Source organism: Tyto alba, unplaced genomic scaffold (genome assembly GCF_018691265.1).
Source record: "Tyto alba isolate M040663 unplaced genomic scaffold, T.alba_DEE_v4.0 Super-Scaffold_9, whole genome shotgun sequence".
In the NCBI taxonomy this organism is placed as follows: domain Eukaryota; kingdom Metazoa; phylum Chordata; class Aves; order Strigiformes; family Tytonidae; genus Tyto; species Tyto alba.
This window is the reverse complement of record NW_024881330.1, coordinates 15,375,499-15,392,144: the sequence shown is the minus strand read 5'-3', so window position 1 is coordinate 15,392,144 and position 16,646 is coordinate 15,375,499. Positions and strand designations below refer to the sequence as shown.

The following is a 16,646-nucleotide window of genomic DNA, read 5'->3' as shown; positions in this document are numbered from 1 at the left end:
GGGTTGTCGTGGCCAAATTCTCCTCACAGTTACATAACACAAATCAAGTTCTTGTGGTGAGTGAAATTGTTCTGGATGCCCACAATATGAGCTAGGCTTTATCATAAAAGTAATCAGGCTGGGTCAGACTAAAAGTCTAGCCCTTTTTGCCACTGCTTAAGGAAATGGTATGAGAGGAGGGCATACATGAATTGATCCTTTCTTGGGAGGTTAGGAGTGACCCAAGGTTGAGAGCTGCACCTGGGGAACTGTATGTTATATGAAAAACTATTCCCTTTTTTTATGTTAACAGCAAAACCCGACAGTTTCATTGTTCTGCCTTGTGATCTAGTGCCTTTTTCACTTTCTCCGAACCATTCATCAATGTCTGTGGAGTCTCTCCATGGTCATCTCTTCTTCAGGCTAAAGAATCAGAATCTTTGTAACCTGCCTCCAGAGAAGATACGGTGTCTCTGACCAGCTGATTGCATTTTCCTTATTCTTTCCAGTCCTGTTCCTTTTGGGGGCGTGGCAAGCAAAACTGCAGGGAGCATTCGAAATACAAGAGCAATACCCAACGATATAGCAACAAAGATCTTTCTTGCCTTGTTCTGAGCTTTTCCTCCTAGTTCCTGAAATCGTATCTGCTATTTTGACCACCACCAGTTTCAGAAGACTTCAAAATTACTCAATTATCTAGTCCTTTTCTCCACCTTTGCCTCTGGCACCTTCCAGAACTACTCCCTCCACATTCTCTGCATGCTTTGAGCAAATAATTGAGGGCTGAGTTGTTCAACTGTTAATCTGCAAGGGTAAATACCTGTATCCATTCAAAGGCAACAGCCTTAATGAGAAATAACCCAAATAGGATTGCTCCGTGCACAGATAGGGGAGCCCTTGCCTCAGAGATCACACAGTTTGGACAAAAAGAGAGACAGGACAGAGAACAAGAGAGTAAAGGCATATCAGCCAGGACAGCAGAGAAAGTTGGCCTCAGAACCAGACTCGGTTTCCCTAACAAAACCAGGAACTCCACTGAGCAGTAGCCCTCCAACTGCTCTACCACCTCTGCAAACTAGCTGTAGCACTTTCAGAGTCCAACGGGCAAAACAAAAACTTATGGTGCTAACCAGATACCTAGGGTCTGCACTCACTAGCAAGCCTGCACAGATGATGATTTGGACAGAAACATCTCCAAGGTTATCAGGGTTATCAGCTGAACAACCTGCACCAATCTGCACCTCTGACACCACCTAGCTACAGTGCCTTACTCTGAGTTTCTCACTGCTGATCTCCTGCATAACCCTTGTGACACAGCAGTACTGGGAAACACAAGAGACTAGCTCCAAACAGCCTGCTCTGGCCACATACGCTGAGCTGTAAACAAGAGGAACAAAGCTACACAACCTCCTTGGATGTTAGCTTCCATGCTTGGACATCTCAGAAAAAAAGGCAAAACAAAAAAACAACAAAAAAACAAACAAACAAAACCAAACAACAAAACCCAACAAACGCTCAAGAAGAATTCTATATTATAATAATTTCCATTTAGGCAGTAAACATGGGATCTTACAACATCACTAAAGACCTTGTCAGTACTTTCCAGTAGCATGTTAAGAAATATACCTAATGTCTAATTCTTGTCCTTTGCTCACTTGCCTTCTTCTTGGTGGAGAAAGCACATGAACTTTCAAAGCACCATTCCTTCCCTTTGCCCATACATCTCCACCACCTGACAAGTTTTATCCTTATGATGGGATTCAAGTGACTAATACAAATTGGCTGTTTCAATGCAATGTCCTCCTTAAGCTTCTAAGTCTTCCAAGAATTTTAAAGGGAAAGGCCAAACACTCATGGAATTATATCTAAATTGATTAACTTGAAAGCACTTCTGAGTTTCCAGCTACACTCTTATCCTACAACCAGATTTCATTCAAGAGACATGCAGTGACACAAGTCTGTATCTTTATTCCTGACTCATATGGGTTTATTCCTAAAAGCAGGAGACGAAAATGACCACGTAACCAGCAATCATATCAACTCCCCACTCAGTCTGAATACACCCAAAGAGATTTCAGTGCAGTGACATTCTCTGTTGCCACAGCTTCATTTTGGGGTCTCCAATTCTCACAGTGGAATGTACTTCCTGAGCTTCAGCTCACAGTCTCCCTATACAATGCCGAGGAGCACAGTGTACCTGTTCGAAATGAGAACTTCCAGTCCAAAACAGACTTCTGGCCTTAGATAACTACATTATTCCTTTGGAGTGGGATCACTGACTATCTCTTGACACAGACAGATGCAAAGAACTGTGACTTTTTCCAATGTAGCAACCTAGATAGGACATCTCTAAGCAGTGGTTCAAAGCAGAGCAGCACACCGTGCCACCAAGCTGTATGCACACTGAGGGCGGTGGGAGGGTGGTGGTAGCATGTCAAGAAGGGAAGACCCATCTTCTGAAGTTGTGCTGTTGCTGAGGAAGAAAGAAGGGTATAGATGTTATAGCCCAACAAGGAAGCTGCCAATGTGGATGGGAGATGACCTATGTTCCAGTCTGGAATCCCATTACTGCTGATGCATTTTTTGCTATAAATGGTCACTAAATAACATACAGAACTGGTACCAAGACCAAAGGTTGAAGTTCAGGTCTTGCTCCTCTCTTTCCTGTGTGCACCTCCACCACTGGTCTTATCCATCTTCTCTGCTATGACCTGATGTGACAGTTGCAACTGGAGATGTAGATTCATATCTCAGCCCTGCTTCCAACTAGCAGTTCTTTCCAAGCCACGTGTCTGAGTCCCTCAAGCTAAGGAGTGGTTGGAAACTACTGAAGAAAACAAGAGCATTGATGGAATCACATGTTATTTTTGAATGACAGGGTTTGTTACTTCTTTGCTCCACTGGCAATTAATTGTGCTGAAAATCCATCTATTAGATCACATTCCTGAGAAATTTAGATGTGGAGACATCTAGTCTGAGCCTGGAGTGGTTTGAGCTCAGAGGGCAACTGAGCACCACGCAGCCACCCACTTCCCCCCCGGGTGCTGAGAAGGAGAAAATAAAGCAAAAGGCTTCAGAATCAAGATAATGACAGGGAGAGATGACTCTCTGACATTGTGGTCACAGGCTAAAGACAGACTTGTTGGGGGAAGAAAAAAGAACATAAATAAAATTCAGACACTAACAACAACACTTAAGAGACAAAGTAGGACATTGAGAAGCATTACCATATCTTATAAACATTTTTCCCCTACCCCTCCCTTCTTCCCAGGCTCAGCTTTGCTCCAAATATCTCTACCTCCTCCCCACAGCAATGCAGGGGGCAGGGAATGGAGGGTGCAGTCAGTCCTGCCACTTCTTTTTTCTCAGGGTGGAGAGAACTCCTCACATTCTTCCCCTGATCCCTTATGGTTCCCCTGACAGAAGACAGTCCTCCACAAACTTTCTTTGACATGAGTCCCTCCCATGGGTTGAAGCGCTTCCCGAGCTGCTCTGGCATGGGACACCCCCACATGCTGCAATCCTCCCAGCGCCGAACTACAACAGCAGGGGCTGCTTCTCCCCACAGAGTCCTGGCCTCCTTCAGGCACAACCACCTGCTCTGGCATGGGGTCCTCCACAGGTTGCAGGTCGGCATCTGCTCCATCGTAGATCTCCATGGGTGTCAGGGAGGGGATGGCCCCTGCTGTCTCACCATAGGATACAGAGGCTCGGCACCAGCACACCCCTCCCCTGCCTTTCCTCTTCCATTCTTCCACTGACCTTGCTGTTCACAGAGATGTTGCAACTCCTCCTCACAACTCCAACTCCTCATCCTAGGTTCACCTTCTTAAATACTTTATCAAAGAGGCGCAGCTAATTGGCTCAGCCTTAGTGCAGAGGTGCGTTCAACTTGAAGCCAGGGGAGCTTCGAGAAACTTCTCACAGGGGCCACCGCTGTAACTCCCTCCTCTGCTACCAAAAACCCCACCACACACACAAACCCAGCACAGTTTAGAAATACGACAGAGTTGAATAACTGAATCCCTGTCAAAAGAGTTGTACTTTTGGGCACATCCTGGAAGAGCATGATAGGTACCTACACTGAAACCTGCTTCAAAGCTGTCTTTCAGACGGTCCTGAATTCGTTTTAAGATTCCTGGCAGAGTTGACATAGTACATCTGTGAGCATACTGGATCACAAGTCTCTGATGAAACACATGACAGCATTCAATATCCGTTGGGGTTGGCTAGGCACTGGAGGCTTTGCACCCAGGTATATCCCATTGCTGAAGTTCAGAGGATTTCTCTGAGAGCAGTTGGTTACAAGCTGCAAATAATTTCAGTTCTGAGGCAGTTAAGCGTGATGTCACACCCCAGAATGCCCTAAAGTCCTTTGAGTCTTTAGTCTCCTTGAGGAGTACTAAGGGGTAAGGCCAGTCATTGTCATTTTACATCAGCAAGGCTCCACTTAGTAAAAAAATATTCTCCCATAGGTAGACTCAGGGTCTCAATAGCACAAGCCCACTACAGAAGAGCCATAAGAAGGTAGAAGCTTACATAAACTTTCAGGAGGAGACCAGCAACAAACGTATGTATGCACTTTCCAAAGCCTATACACAGCAGGAAAGGCAGTACACCAAACTTCATTAAACACTTACTATGAAAGAACTCCAGGATATAATCAGCACTTTTTTGCTCAGGAATCTCAAAGACAACACAGGTCAGAGCTGCAGGGGATCTGACAGAACTGTGTGGGAATACCTGCATGCATACATTCTCTGGTGGGTGCTGTCAGTCTCTCATTTTCCTAGGCAATAAATGGGGGGAGAAGTTGGGGGACGGGGCAGGGAAAATAAATCACCATTTCACTCTTTCCCTTTACTTCTGCTCCACAAGAGCAAAAATAAAAAAAAAAATAATAAAAAAAAAGAGAGAACACTGTCGCAGAGATCAAAAGCCTTTTTCTACTGGCTCTGACCTAGTTCTTTCATTCTTACTAGAGGGGAAAAAAAACACTTAAAGCAACATTGTCAAAACTGTTAGTTCTAAAAATAGACTTACCTTGGCAGTGCTCCCATCTAGATGGGCTCATATTAAGGAGTGAAAACTCACTTTCCCCATACACACCAATCTTTTCATCAGTCGGGAAGCACTGGTACTATGCAGCCCAAAGGACCTCCCAGTCCACAGTCTCATTTGGGACACTTAGATATGTATTATATATAACTGGCAAGGAACTGTAGTATCCTCCAAATTCCTATTTCATATTTGTAAATCCATCGCTGTCAGTTATCCCAGTAAAAAATTTGGGATATTTTCCTTAAGCAAACTGCTGGATATTTGTTGCCATAACTAAACTCCAGCACTCCATGCTAAGACAGCGTTAAAAAAAAAAACAGATTTGAGGAAAAGTTCAACAGTTTGTTAGGTAAAGTGATATTAGAATTTTTTGAAGATTCTTCACAAACTAGAAGTTACAAAATATTTTCACTTTAGCCACACAGAGCATTTCTGAAAGGAGAAACAAAGAGTCTCTGGGTCGTGGCAGAGGCTGACAAACGGGCGGTTTCCACAGAACAATAGCCGTGGCGGAGCTGGTGGGGCAGCGGATGTTGGCTGCAGCCAGGAACTTCCATGCTCCAGGATCCATGGTTCCCTTGTGCCCCAGGGACCTCTCCACTCCCTGCCAGTTGCATCCCAGAGCCAGCCACTTCACACAAGAAGCCAGTTGGCCCAGCTGTCCAGAAGCCTTAAAGGTCTAAAGATGCAGGAAGCCCATCCTAGCCAAGCTCCCAGCTGACTACCACAGAGACTGGAAGGCCAGACAACCTCAGCTTAAACCAGATTTTCAGGGCTTTCCGTATTTCCAAGTTTACAGAGCTGATGTACAGCAGGTTATACTCTTGAGAGCCTAAGCAGCAAACCCGGAAAACATTCTTCCAATGAAAACAAACAAATCAAAGAACGAGGAAGGGGAAAAAAAAAAAAAAAAAAAAAAAGGCAGTCTGTGTTTCCTGAGTCCGAGACATTTTGATTTCAGAAAATTGGCATTTTTCTACAAAACTATCAATTTAGAAGATTCAGCGGCAACTTTACTTTCAACTAGAGTAGGAGCTGCACACTGTGGTGATCAATCAGAGCCATGAAGGACAAGTAACCTCTCAGCCTCCCAAACAGAAGCTGTAATGTCACGTTACCTGCCAAAAGTCACAGTTTATGAAAAGAATGCGGTTCACACCCAGGGCTCTAATACAGCAGAAGATGCATTAAGATAAAAGCACACTTTTAAGCACAGTCACACAAAGACGCAGTTCCAACAGAAAATGATGGATAAGAAAAGGCCTTAAATGTGCACGCACTATGTACATACAGAGTAGTCACAGTTGCACGGCTACCTGTGCTGAAGAAGTAGTAATCTTGCTGTGCTAGTGTGAGGGTAACAGAATTATGCAAAGGCAAGAAAGTTGAGGGAGAAAAACCCAAAACAGGAGGAAAGCAAAACATACAGACAAGAAAGTCTTTTTTGAGAGGCCATAGCAAGGATGAATCCTGAGGGAAAGAAATGGGAAGAAGGAGTTAAAAGAAAAAATCCCATCTCAGGAGAAGGGAAAGGAACTGCTTCCCAAAGCTTTAGCAGAGCTTTCCTTCATTAATATTTACAAAGCTTTTAGAGATTCTCACGATGGAAGGCACTGCAGATATGACAGGAATTATTACAAAACTGAAAAGATCTAGCAAACAGACTGAGAAGGACTTCAAGTGAATAAAGGAGGATGAGATTAGAGAGCACACTGGAACAGGGGTTGCTGCTGGCATATGAACCATCTGGTGCACGGCAGTTCATTTCATTTATTTACCCCCTACCACGCACGCATGCCCAATTCACATTGCTAAGTTTTTACCACCAAAGAAGCAATGTTTTTATGCAGGACCACTGCCTTCCTTCTTTATGTCATTACAGTCTTCAAAACTGCCATTCAGTACAGCAGCCTGTGCGTAAGAAATCTGGCTGACTAGTGGAAGGGCTTAAGGCTGAGGATGGACAACTTTGGATGTACACAGACATCTTTTGAGACATAGTGGTTTTGTTTGCCCTTATTTGAGTTTGCCTAGGAAACTGTTTTTCAGGGATGTCAAGCTGCCTACTATCTTCAGTAAGCCCAAGTTTCTGCTGGACTATCATTTGTGCTGCTCACTTGGGTACTCAGCAAATGACAGCTTTTTCAGCATGAGTTTCAGCAATAAAGCAAGTGGTCTCTGATGGAACTGTAGAACTCAGCATATATGAGAAACAAAGCTTGAGGTGGTCTCAAGATGAACACCCCCCCACCCCCCAAAAAAAAAAAAAAAAAAAAAAAAAAAACACCACCAAGAAAACCAACATACTGAAATTAAGCATAGGAGAGGGGTCAGATGGCTGGTTTTCACATTGTGGACTTCTGAAACTTTTCCAAAGGGCACAGAAGAAAGCAAGAAGGGACACAAACACCAGGATTCTCAATGCCTCGTTCTAAAGCACTAGAAAACCGAGTGAATTTTGGAAGCGGACAGCAGGGAAGTGGATTGATTTGCCTTTTCCCACACCCCTAGTCACATCTCTCTGCCAACTTCCCGAATGCCCCATGGAAAGGGCACACGCAGCCAACGCCAGACTGCCACAGGAGCGGAGCATCTCTTGGAAGACCTCAGCAAAGCGCCCATCCTCCCAGATCTTGGTAGTCACCACCTCAATTACCGGGTACTTCCCCAGGAGCCGGGCACCCCACGAACACCTCACGGCTCCCCAGCAGCCGAGCACCTCGGCCCTTAGGCGTCTGCATCTCCTACGAGGGGATAGGAGGGGCCGAGCGCACCCCGACGCCGACAGCTCTGCGCCCACGCGGGAGCGCGGCGGGGGGCTGCCTGAGCTTCGTGGGTATGACGGCCTCTGCTTTGGGCGGCACCGAGGGACGGCGGCGCCGGGGCTCCTGCGGGAGACCGGCGGCGAGGCGGAGAAGACGCCGGGCGGGCTGAGCGGGGCCGCCGGGGCAGGTCTGCCGCCCCCGCCGGGAGAGGCGGCACCTCCGGGCCCGCCGGGAAGTTGCCGGACTGAAGCCTCCGGCTGCCGCAGGCTGCGCCGGGCAGCCCCCCCCGCTGCCTCCCTCCGCGGCCCGACCCCACGCCACCTGGCCCGGGGGGCGGGCGCGGCGCTGGGGGCGGCCGGGCCGAGGGGCGCGGAGAGGCGGCCGGGCACCCCGCGGGCGCGGCCGGGGCGGCGGGCGGCAGAGCGGCCCCGCCGCCGCCGCCGCCTCAGGCCCCGCTCCCCACGCATCCCCCTCCCGTCGAAGCCGGGGGCCGGCCCCGCCGCGGCGCAGGTGAGTGCCCGGGGGAGGAGACAGGGGGAGGGACCCCCGGGGGCGGCAGGCGGCGGAACGCGGAGCCCTTACCTTCCACCGCCATCCTCCCGGCCTCGCATAGTGCGGCGGCCGCCGAGCCGGCCCCGGCGGCGCTGCCCCGGCCGCGCGCGGGCTCCGCTCATCTGCAGCCGCGGCGATCAACCTGCCGCGCGCCCGCTGACAGCCGGGCGGGGCCGCGCGCCCGCCCCGCCGCACCCTGGGAAACGTAGTCCCGGCCGGCCGCCGGCTGCGGGGGGAAGCGGCTGAGCCCGAGCCCCGCCGGCAGAAAGCGGCGTCACCGGCGCGCTGGGGTTTTTCTGTTGCGGTGTTTTCAGTCACTGCGACTTCTCACCGGACACTGGGGTGTCGGGCAGTCCCGCCCCAGTCCTTATCCCGCTGCTCTCCCTGGCGCAGCCGGAGGCGGTTTGCCGTAGGGAAGGAGAAAGGCACACAGAGAGCATCGGGAACTTCCCGTTATCACCTCATCCCGCAGTGAGGCCCTCAGTCTTTCACCAGTCTTTCTCCATTACTCCAGCAATGTGTGCTCACAGCCCAGAAAGCCAGCCGTCTCCTGGGCTGCATCAAGAGGAGCGTGGCCAGCAGGTCCAGGGAGGGGATTCTGCCCCTCTAATCCGCTCTCAGGAGACCCCACCTGCAGTGCTGGGTCCAGCTCTGGGGCCCCCAGCATTAGAAGGACATGGACCTGCTCAAGTGGGTCCAGAGGAGGCCACGAAGGTGACCAGGGGGCTGGAGCACCTCCCCTGTGAGAACAGGCTGAGAGAGTTGGGGGTGTTCAGCCTGGTGAAGAGAAGGCTCCAGGGAGACCTGATAGCGGCCTGCCAGTGCTTAAAGGGGGCTACAGGAAAGGTGGGGAGGGACTCTGCCAGGGAGTGTAGTGGTAAGACAAGAGGTAACCATTTTAAACTGGAAGAGGGCAGATTAAGGCTAGATATAAGGAAGAAATTCTTTACTGTGAGGGCGGTGAGACACTGGCACAGGGTGCCCAGAGCAGCTGTGGCTGCCCCCGACCTGGAAGGGTTCAAGGCCAGGTTGGACGGGGCTTTGAGCAACCTGGTCTGGTGGGAGGTGTCCCTGCCCGTGGCAGGGGGGCTGGAACTAGATGATCTCGAAGGTCCCTTCCAACCCAAACCATTTTATCGTTCTACGATTCACTGTCTTTATCCTGTTTGACTCTGAAAGGTTGTTCAAAAAATCCAGAAAATTAAGGAGATTAGGGACACAGTTCTGGAGCCTTTACTTCAGGTCCTCAAAAGTCTTATGCCAAACAACCTGGTACCCTTGAGATCTGTCCTGAAATGTTGGCTGTCTGAAAAACAGCTGTGGGTTTGTACCCTTTTCAGTTTCATTTTGAGATATCAAAAAGGTTTTGAAGATTTTTCTCCTTCAAAAATACCATTTTGTTTTGTTTTGTTTTAAATGTATCGTCAAATATTAACATACCCAGAAAGTCTGTGAGTTCCTTCACTCACAAAAATTATATTGTTACTAAAATCAAGAGGATAACAGCAGAGGGACTGAGCAGACAAGGGCAAATACAGGTAGGGTGTGAAAACATTTTCATGTGTTCTTTTTGTTTGTTAGGATTGGCTATGGAATCTAATAAGTGTTATTCATGACAGGTTATTTTTGACAAAATAACCTCCATGAGTTCAAATTAGAATGCAAGAACATACAACGTGCAAATGAATAAGGTCTTAATAAACCCCAGGAATTTTTACATTCTTGAAATATCTAAAATAATTAAAATAAAATTGGGTCTTCATTACTTATGAGGGAAAACCAGAGCCTGTACACAACAGCCTTAAAGCCCAGTTCTTTCCTGAATCCTTCTATTACCAGCTTTGCCCTGAAGACCTCACTTGTTCTTTGCTCTCATATGCATTTGAACTGTTATCCTTTGTGTTGTATATGAGTCAAGATACAAGCTTCCTGGGGCAGCAGCCTTGTCTTTCACCTGTTTGCAAGCGTTAGGCATACTCACAGTGCATTATAAATAATAACGATTGAGGACATGTGCTGGTATTCCCAAGGGCAATACAATCACACATCTGATCCCATATGTTGGGAGAAATGCACTGATATTCACATGCTTTCTGTCAAGAAAATAGGGTGTTCCTAGATTTCAGTTTTCAAATATGTGTAATACACACATACAAACTTCAGCAGTTTCTTTTCAACATCACTACATAAGTTTTTGTGATTTTAGTGACATTTTGTATTAAGTTTATGTCTTCAATCGTTAATCATTTACTTAATCATGACAATATTTGGAGGTATGTTAGAGTAATTAAGTGGCTAATACATACATGAAGCAGTACTTTCTTGGTTAGAATGAGTTGGAAGCCACAGAGTGAGTAAATCAAGGCTCTGAGTTAGAGCGGCATGGACATGGAGAGCTGGAATACTATCCCCATTAGCATGCTGAATTTCTGACTGGTAACTACATTTCAGCTGTGGGCCCTGAGGACATCCCTAGTGAGTACAATTTTACTAAGCCCTTTAAACAGCCCTGTAGTTTTTAATTACGACTTTGTGCCTGCTGAAGAACAGCAAAATTATGGCTGTGACTAGATAGCAAATAGGGCATGACAGATGTTAAAAAGTGTAGTGTTTGATACCTAGTGTTACATGATAGCTAGTGAAACCTAGTATTTAACGGTATATAAGAACATCAGAAACTCCTCAAATTCTGGTCAAGACTAGGCAAATTATAATTTAATGTATGTCACTCATTAGAGAAAAGAGGCTGTAAATTGATTCAATTAATCTATGCTAAACTACAATCTGTTTTCAGCAGAGCTTTCAAAAACATCACTGAGCGCGAGCTAACTTTCTAAAAACACCCTGCTAAATTACAGAGTAGAAAAAGACGGGCTTTCTCTGCTCAGAAAGAGCTATCTCATCACACTTCCTTGCTTTCTTGATTCTCTTTTTACCTTGCCCTTCTCCAGACAGGTTTATTCCAAAGTTTCTCTTAAAAGTGTAGCAAACTCCCTTTAAACAGACTTGGTTTGTCACAGCCAAAGTCAATTTGCTGTGTACTTTGCCCTAGGTCACCAGATGAAATAAGCAATACTGACCAGAGGCTTCTTAGCTGTTCGAATTATTTCTAGGTAGGACTTCTGCCAGCTGACATTAGATGAAAGTACATCCATCAACAGCATTGCTTTACTGTAAGAGTTCTAAAGTCTAAACAAGATGTTAGACTTGTATACTTCACTACACTACCATCCATCATCATTTTTCCCTTTTTATTTCCCTTTCACCTTACAGAAATTCAACAGCCATTAAGCTTTAAGCATTCCTTTGTGCTTCTAAGTCCTTTCTGTAGAGCATAGTGAAATTCTCACTCGTCTTCATCTGATGATCTGGTTAATGAGATGCTCCTGCCTTATCATTGTGACCCAGGATTTTCAAACATGATTAATTATTTTGGGTGCCCAAACACATGTGCACAGAGCCACTTTTCAGGGACAGTTGAAAAAGCATCTGAAAATCATTGAATTGACCTTAGGTCGGGCACCAAGTGTCTCTGGCAGTGAAGAGCATTACAGCCATGACTGAACATTTTTGGCTGTGATTCGCTTAGCTGAATGAGATTAAACTGTGATGGTGAAATTAAAACCTTTCGAAGTTCAACATCAAACTCCACTGTGACAGAAATAGCCCTATCACAGGACCATCCTGCCTGCCTACCGACTCAGTACCTAGATTCTTATATTGCCTTGCGAATTGCTGGGAAAGAGTACATGGAAATCGGTGGGTTTTTTCAGAGATAACTGATGATTAGTACATTTAGATTGGGGGGAGGTGTGGGAGGATCATGCACAGGACTATACAGACTCGATATTGATGGGGAAGAAGTGGGGTTTTCCATTTCAGTATATCTGCCAGTACTGAGGGCTGGAATAGGAGGAGGAAAGGGCTGTACAGTGGTTCACTCACACTCTCAGCACATGCCCTAGTGCACAAGCTGCACTTATTTGGTAATGCAAAACAAGGAAGTTTCAGCAGAAATTTTATGGACACTACCGTGTAGGAGTTAGCTGGAAATTCAGGTGTGGAAGCGATAAGTAGGGAATTCCTGTCCAGTTCCCCTCCATTTGTCAGAGCTAGCCACATGGCTGGAAAAACAGCCTGAGGGATACTGCATGACAGATCTGGAGTGAGAGGAGGAGGATAGTGTCGAGTTAGTATGCATTCTCTTTTTTGCTGCAGGAAGTGACATTTCCTGAGAAGACCTGCTGAGTCTCACTCAAATACCTGAAAGGCATGGGAAAGAAAATGCTAGGTGCGTTGCTGATTTTTTTTTTTTCAGTATCCAACTTTGTGATGTTAATGTTCTGCAGAGTTTCAATTTTAAAAGAAAAAAGTGCTCTGTAACTCAACTAAGCATCTACTGAAAAAAGAAGAGAAACCAATTTTAGATATGCCCCATGCTCTGATCCATAGAGAGAGATTCTTATGCTTGTATGGATCCAGTCTTACCATCACTCAATGAACCAAAGTACACTATGTGTTAAAGTGTAAACACTAATGTTCAGAAGCAGTTTTCTGGGGTCTGAGAATGACATCAGAAGAGCTATTAGGCAGGGAGGCTGCAGTCTGCCCCAAAATAGAATAAACATGTTTAATATATATGTAATATGAGTTTAACAGTGTCAGTAAGGCACTGAAAAGCGGGTTTTAGTAGTGTAGTAGTGTGATTGCATAATAAATATTCTTTGTTTATATTATTGCTGAAATATACTTTGAGTATTGTTTATCTTACCTATATTCCCTTATTTTCAAAACTGTTTTGCTTGATAATCCATAATACTACAGGAAGTGCATTTGGGGGGGTCTGTAGGAGACTCAGAAAAGATCATAGGATGTCTTCAAGGTGTATTTCATCATTGTTGCAATTTCTGGTATTTTCTCTAATTTTGTCTTTTCAGTAATTGATTTATATATTCTTAAATATATTAAATATTTATATATTCTTAAATAGCCGATGTCCTCTGCTTTTAGTTGCAAGGAAAAAAGATTGAATTTGAGTGTTAAAATACTCAGAAAATCCATAGAATTTATTATGGTTTATTTCATATGATAGAAAACTGGGGAAGGGAAGCAGATGCATTAATATGGCCTGTACATATCTGAGGCAGACAGCTGTATATACAAATATCTATCCCGTTATAAGTGTGATGTTAATTCCACTCTCAAGTAACACCTATGTCTTAAATCATGCACAGAGAGTGGTACTGACTTTTACCATCATCAAAAGATCTGCTGAGTTGTTTATTTCCTTCACTGCTTTGTGGTAAACTGAAGAGAAATTTTATGCAAACATGGAAACATGCCACACATTTTTCTCCCAAAGCAAGTTTGTGACAACTTAACCAGCAGAGAAATCCCAAATTAGCAGTGGGGCTGCATGCATAGACCACAGCTGTGGCTGCCTTGAATGATAGCTTTTTGAGTCAGACTTTTCACAGTGATGCATGGTGAAAGATTGGGAGAAATTTGGCACAGAATGAAAAAAAGAGAGGTTCAGGCTGGGTATAAGGAAAACCTTTTTCACCAGGTGGACAGTCATGGACTGGGGCAGGTTGATTGCTCAGAGAGGCTTTGCAGTCACCATTCTTGGTGATTTCCAAGCCTCAACTGGATGAAGCCCTGAGCAAACTGCTCTGATCTCACACCTGGGCTGGAGACCTCCTGAGGTCCATTCCACCCTGAATCATCCTGTGATCTTATGAACATTTTTAGCTACCCTGGGCTAGCTCTGCTATCTAAAGCAGTGGTTTAACTTCCTGCTGTCTACTTCTATTAGCCTCAAACAGCCTTCCTCTTTACTGAAAACTAACCTGGCACAAAGCCTTTTGAGTGTTACCCCCATCAGTTACCTGTTCTCATTCACTGGTGACTGCCCAAACACATGGTAGCACAAGGAATTGGGCAGTATGAGGTGGGAACGAGCAAGTGAGGTTGGTGGCACCAATGCAGAACTTGGCTGTTTCAGTGACAGCCTCCGGTAAGTTTGTACTGGAGATCTGAGAGTAGTGAGGGAGGTTTATGGTTTCCTGAAAAACGCTTGAGTCCTGTTACTGCAGAGAAAAGTAAAACAGTGAGCGTCACCTTGTTCCTGATTGGAGAGCGTGAATCACTGAGTCTCACCACATAAGCATTCCTCATATAAAATGAAAGAACAATACCTAATAGAGGTTGTAAATGTAAACAGAGCTAGAGAAACAGTCTACCATAGCAGGTCCATGTGACCAGTTGGCAAACAGGTAACTTGTTTAAACAATCTTGACTTCTGCTATTATTTGCTGAGCTGCAACTTGATGTGGACTGGAACAATTCATTGCTCTCAGTAACCGGCAATCATGGAATCACAGAGTCATTTAGGCTGGAAGGCAGCTCTGGGGATCATCTAATCCAACCCCCTGTTCAGAACAGGGGTGACTAGAGCAGGTTGCTCAGGGTCATGTCTAGTCAGGTTTGAATATTGCCAAGGGTGGAGACTCCACACCCTCTCTGGGAAACTCGCTCCAGTGTTTGATCACTCCTCACAGTTTCCTTTTCCATCTAAATGGAATTTCCTGTATTTCAGTTTGTGACCATTGCCTTGTTTCTTTTCACTGGGCAGTGCTGAGAAGAGTCTGACTCTATCTTCTTTACTCCCCCACATCAGGTTTTTATACACATTGATGAGATCCCCCCCAGGCCTTTTCTTTTACAAGCTGAGCAGGTCCATCTCTCTCAGCCTCTCCTTGTATGAGAGATACTCTGTTTCCTTAATCATGGCCCTTTGATGGAGACACTCCAGTATGTACATGTTCACCAGCCTGTCCAGGTTCCTCTGAATAGCAGCACAACCAACCAGTATATCAGCTAATCCTCCCAGTTTTGTATTATCAACACACTTGCTGAGTGTTCACACTGTCCCACCATCCCAGTAGGTCATTAATGAAGGTGACAGAACAGTGTTGGCCCCAGTATCAACCGCTGGGGTGTACTACTAGTGTCTGCCTTCCAAATTGACTTTGTGCTGCTAATCACAACCCTTTGAGCCCAGCATCTCAGCCAGTTTTCAATACACCTCACCAACCATTTATCTAGTCTGTACTTCACCAGTTTTTCTAAGAAGGTGCTACGGGACACAGTGTTGAAAGCCAGTCATTTCATTATAGAAGGTTATCAGGTTTGTCAGTCTTGATTTCCCTTGTGTAAATCCATTTTGACCATGGATTCCATTCCAGTGGCATTCCTATTCTAAATATGGGAAGTGGTTTCCAGGATCAGTTACTCAGTCACCTTCACAGGGATAAAGGCGAGGCTGGCTTATCTGTAGTTCTCCAGATTTTCCTTGCCCTTCTTGAAGGTAAGAGTGACATTTTCTCTGATCCAGTCATCAAGCATCATCCCAAATCACCATGAGCTTTCAAAGGTAATTAAGTCATCTTTCAGTGGTGTTGGCCAGCTCCTTCAGAACTTGCTGGGTGCAACCCACCTGGTCCTGTGGGTTTACATATGTCCAGTTTGTTTAAATGTTCCCTAACTTGATCGTCATCCACCAAGTGTATATATTGCTTGCTCCAGACCTTCCCAACTGCTCTCAGAGGCCTGGGATTCCTGAAGGCTGGTCTTACCAGTAAGGGTGAAGTGAAGGAGGCATCAAGTACCTTGGCTTTTTCTATTTCCTTTGTCACTAGAGCTGCTGCCCCATTCAGCAGTGGGCCCACATTTTCCTTAGTTTTCCTATTGACATAGATGTAGAAGCTCCTCTTGTTGCCCTTCATGTCCCTCACCTTGGGACTTTGTCTTTCCTAAGCCCAAAGTGGGCTTTAGCTTTCCTAACACCACCTCTGTATGCTTGGACAGTGTCTCTGTATTCCTCCTGGCTATATCAATTTTCTTCTCTGCTGTTTTGAGGATCCTGGCTCAGGTCTGCTGTGAAGCTAAGTCAACTCTGCTTATGTAAGGTTTTTATTTTGGTATTTCTACACTTTTTTACTGGCTGAGCATTCAAACCACTCCTGCTATACTCACACATTAGACATTGACTGGTGTATGCATAGATGTTGGTATTGTGGAGCCTCAGTGTGCTCAGATTTGGGTAACACTCATGCAGCTTTTCCATATGGGGAGCTACAAGCATTTACACTTACACAAAATAGATCTTAAAATTGTATTTATAGCTTTTTTTACAGGTGTAAATAACTTCTGAGAAACAAAGTTTTAGGTAGTATTAGAATAGCTCTTCTAGGTCTCCCTGGAGAGAAATAGATGAACCTGTGCAGT

General features: G+C 45.5%; 1 protein-coding gene across 3 annotated transcripts in view; it reads right to left on the bottom strand.

Annotated features, from left to right (window-relative positions):
- SAMD12 (sterile alpha motif domain containing 12) overlaps nt 1–8,542 on the bottom strand; it is a 177,741-nt gene extending 169,199 nt beyond the window's left edge. Inside the window, exon 1 of one of the 3 annotated variants that reach the window (XM_042785942.1) lies at nt 8,388–8,542. In XM_042785942.1, coding sequence (XP_042641876.1) covers nt 8,388–8,400 — 13 coding nt within the window. In that variant the 5' untranslated portion in view covers nt 8,401–8,542. The remainder of the gene's footprint in view (nt 1–8,387) is intronic. The other 2 variants (XM_042785943.1, XM_042785944.1) reach the window with 2 other exon arrangements.
- Nucleotides 8,543–16,646: the final 8,104 nt, after the last annotated feature.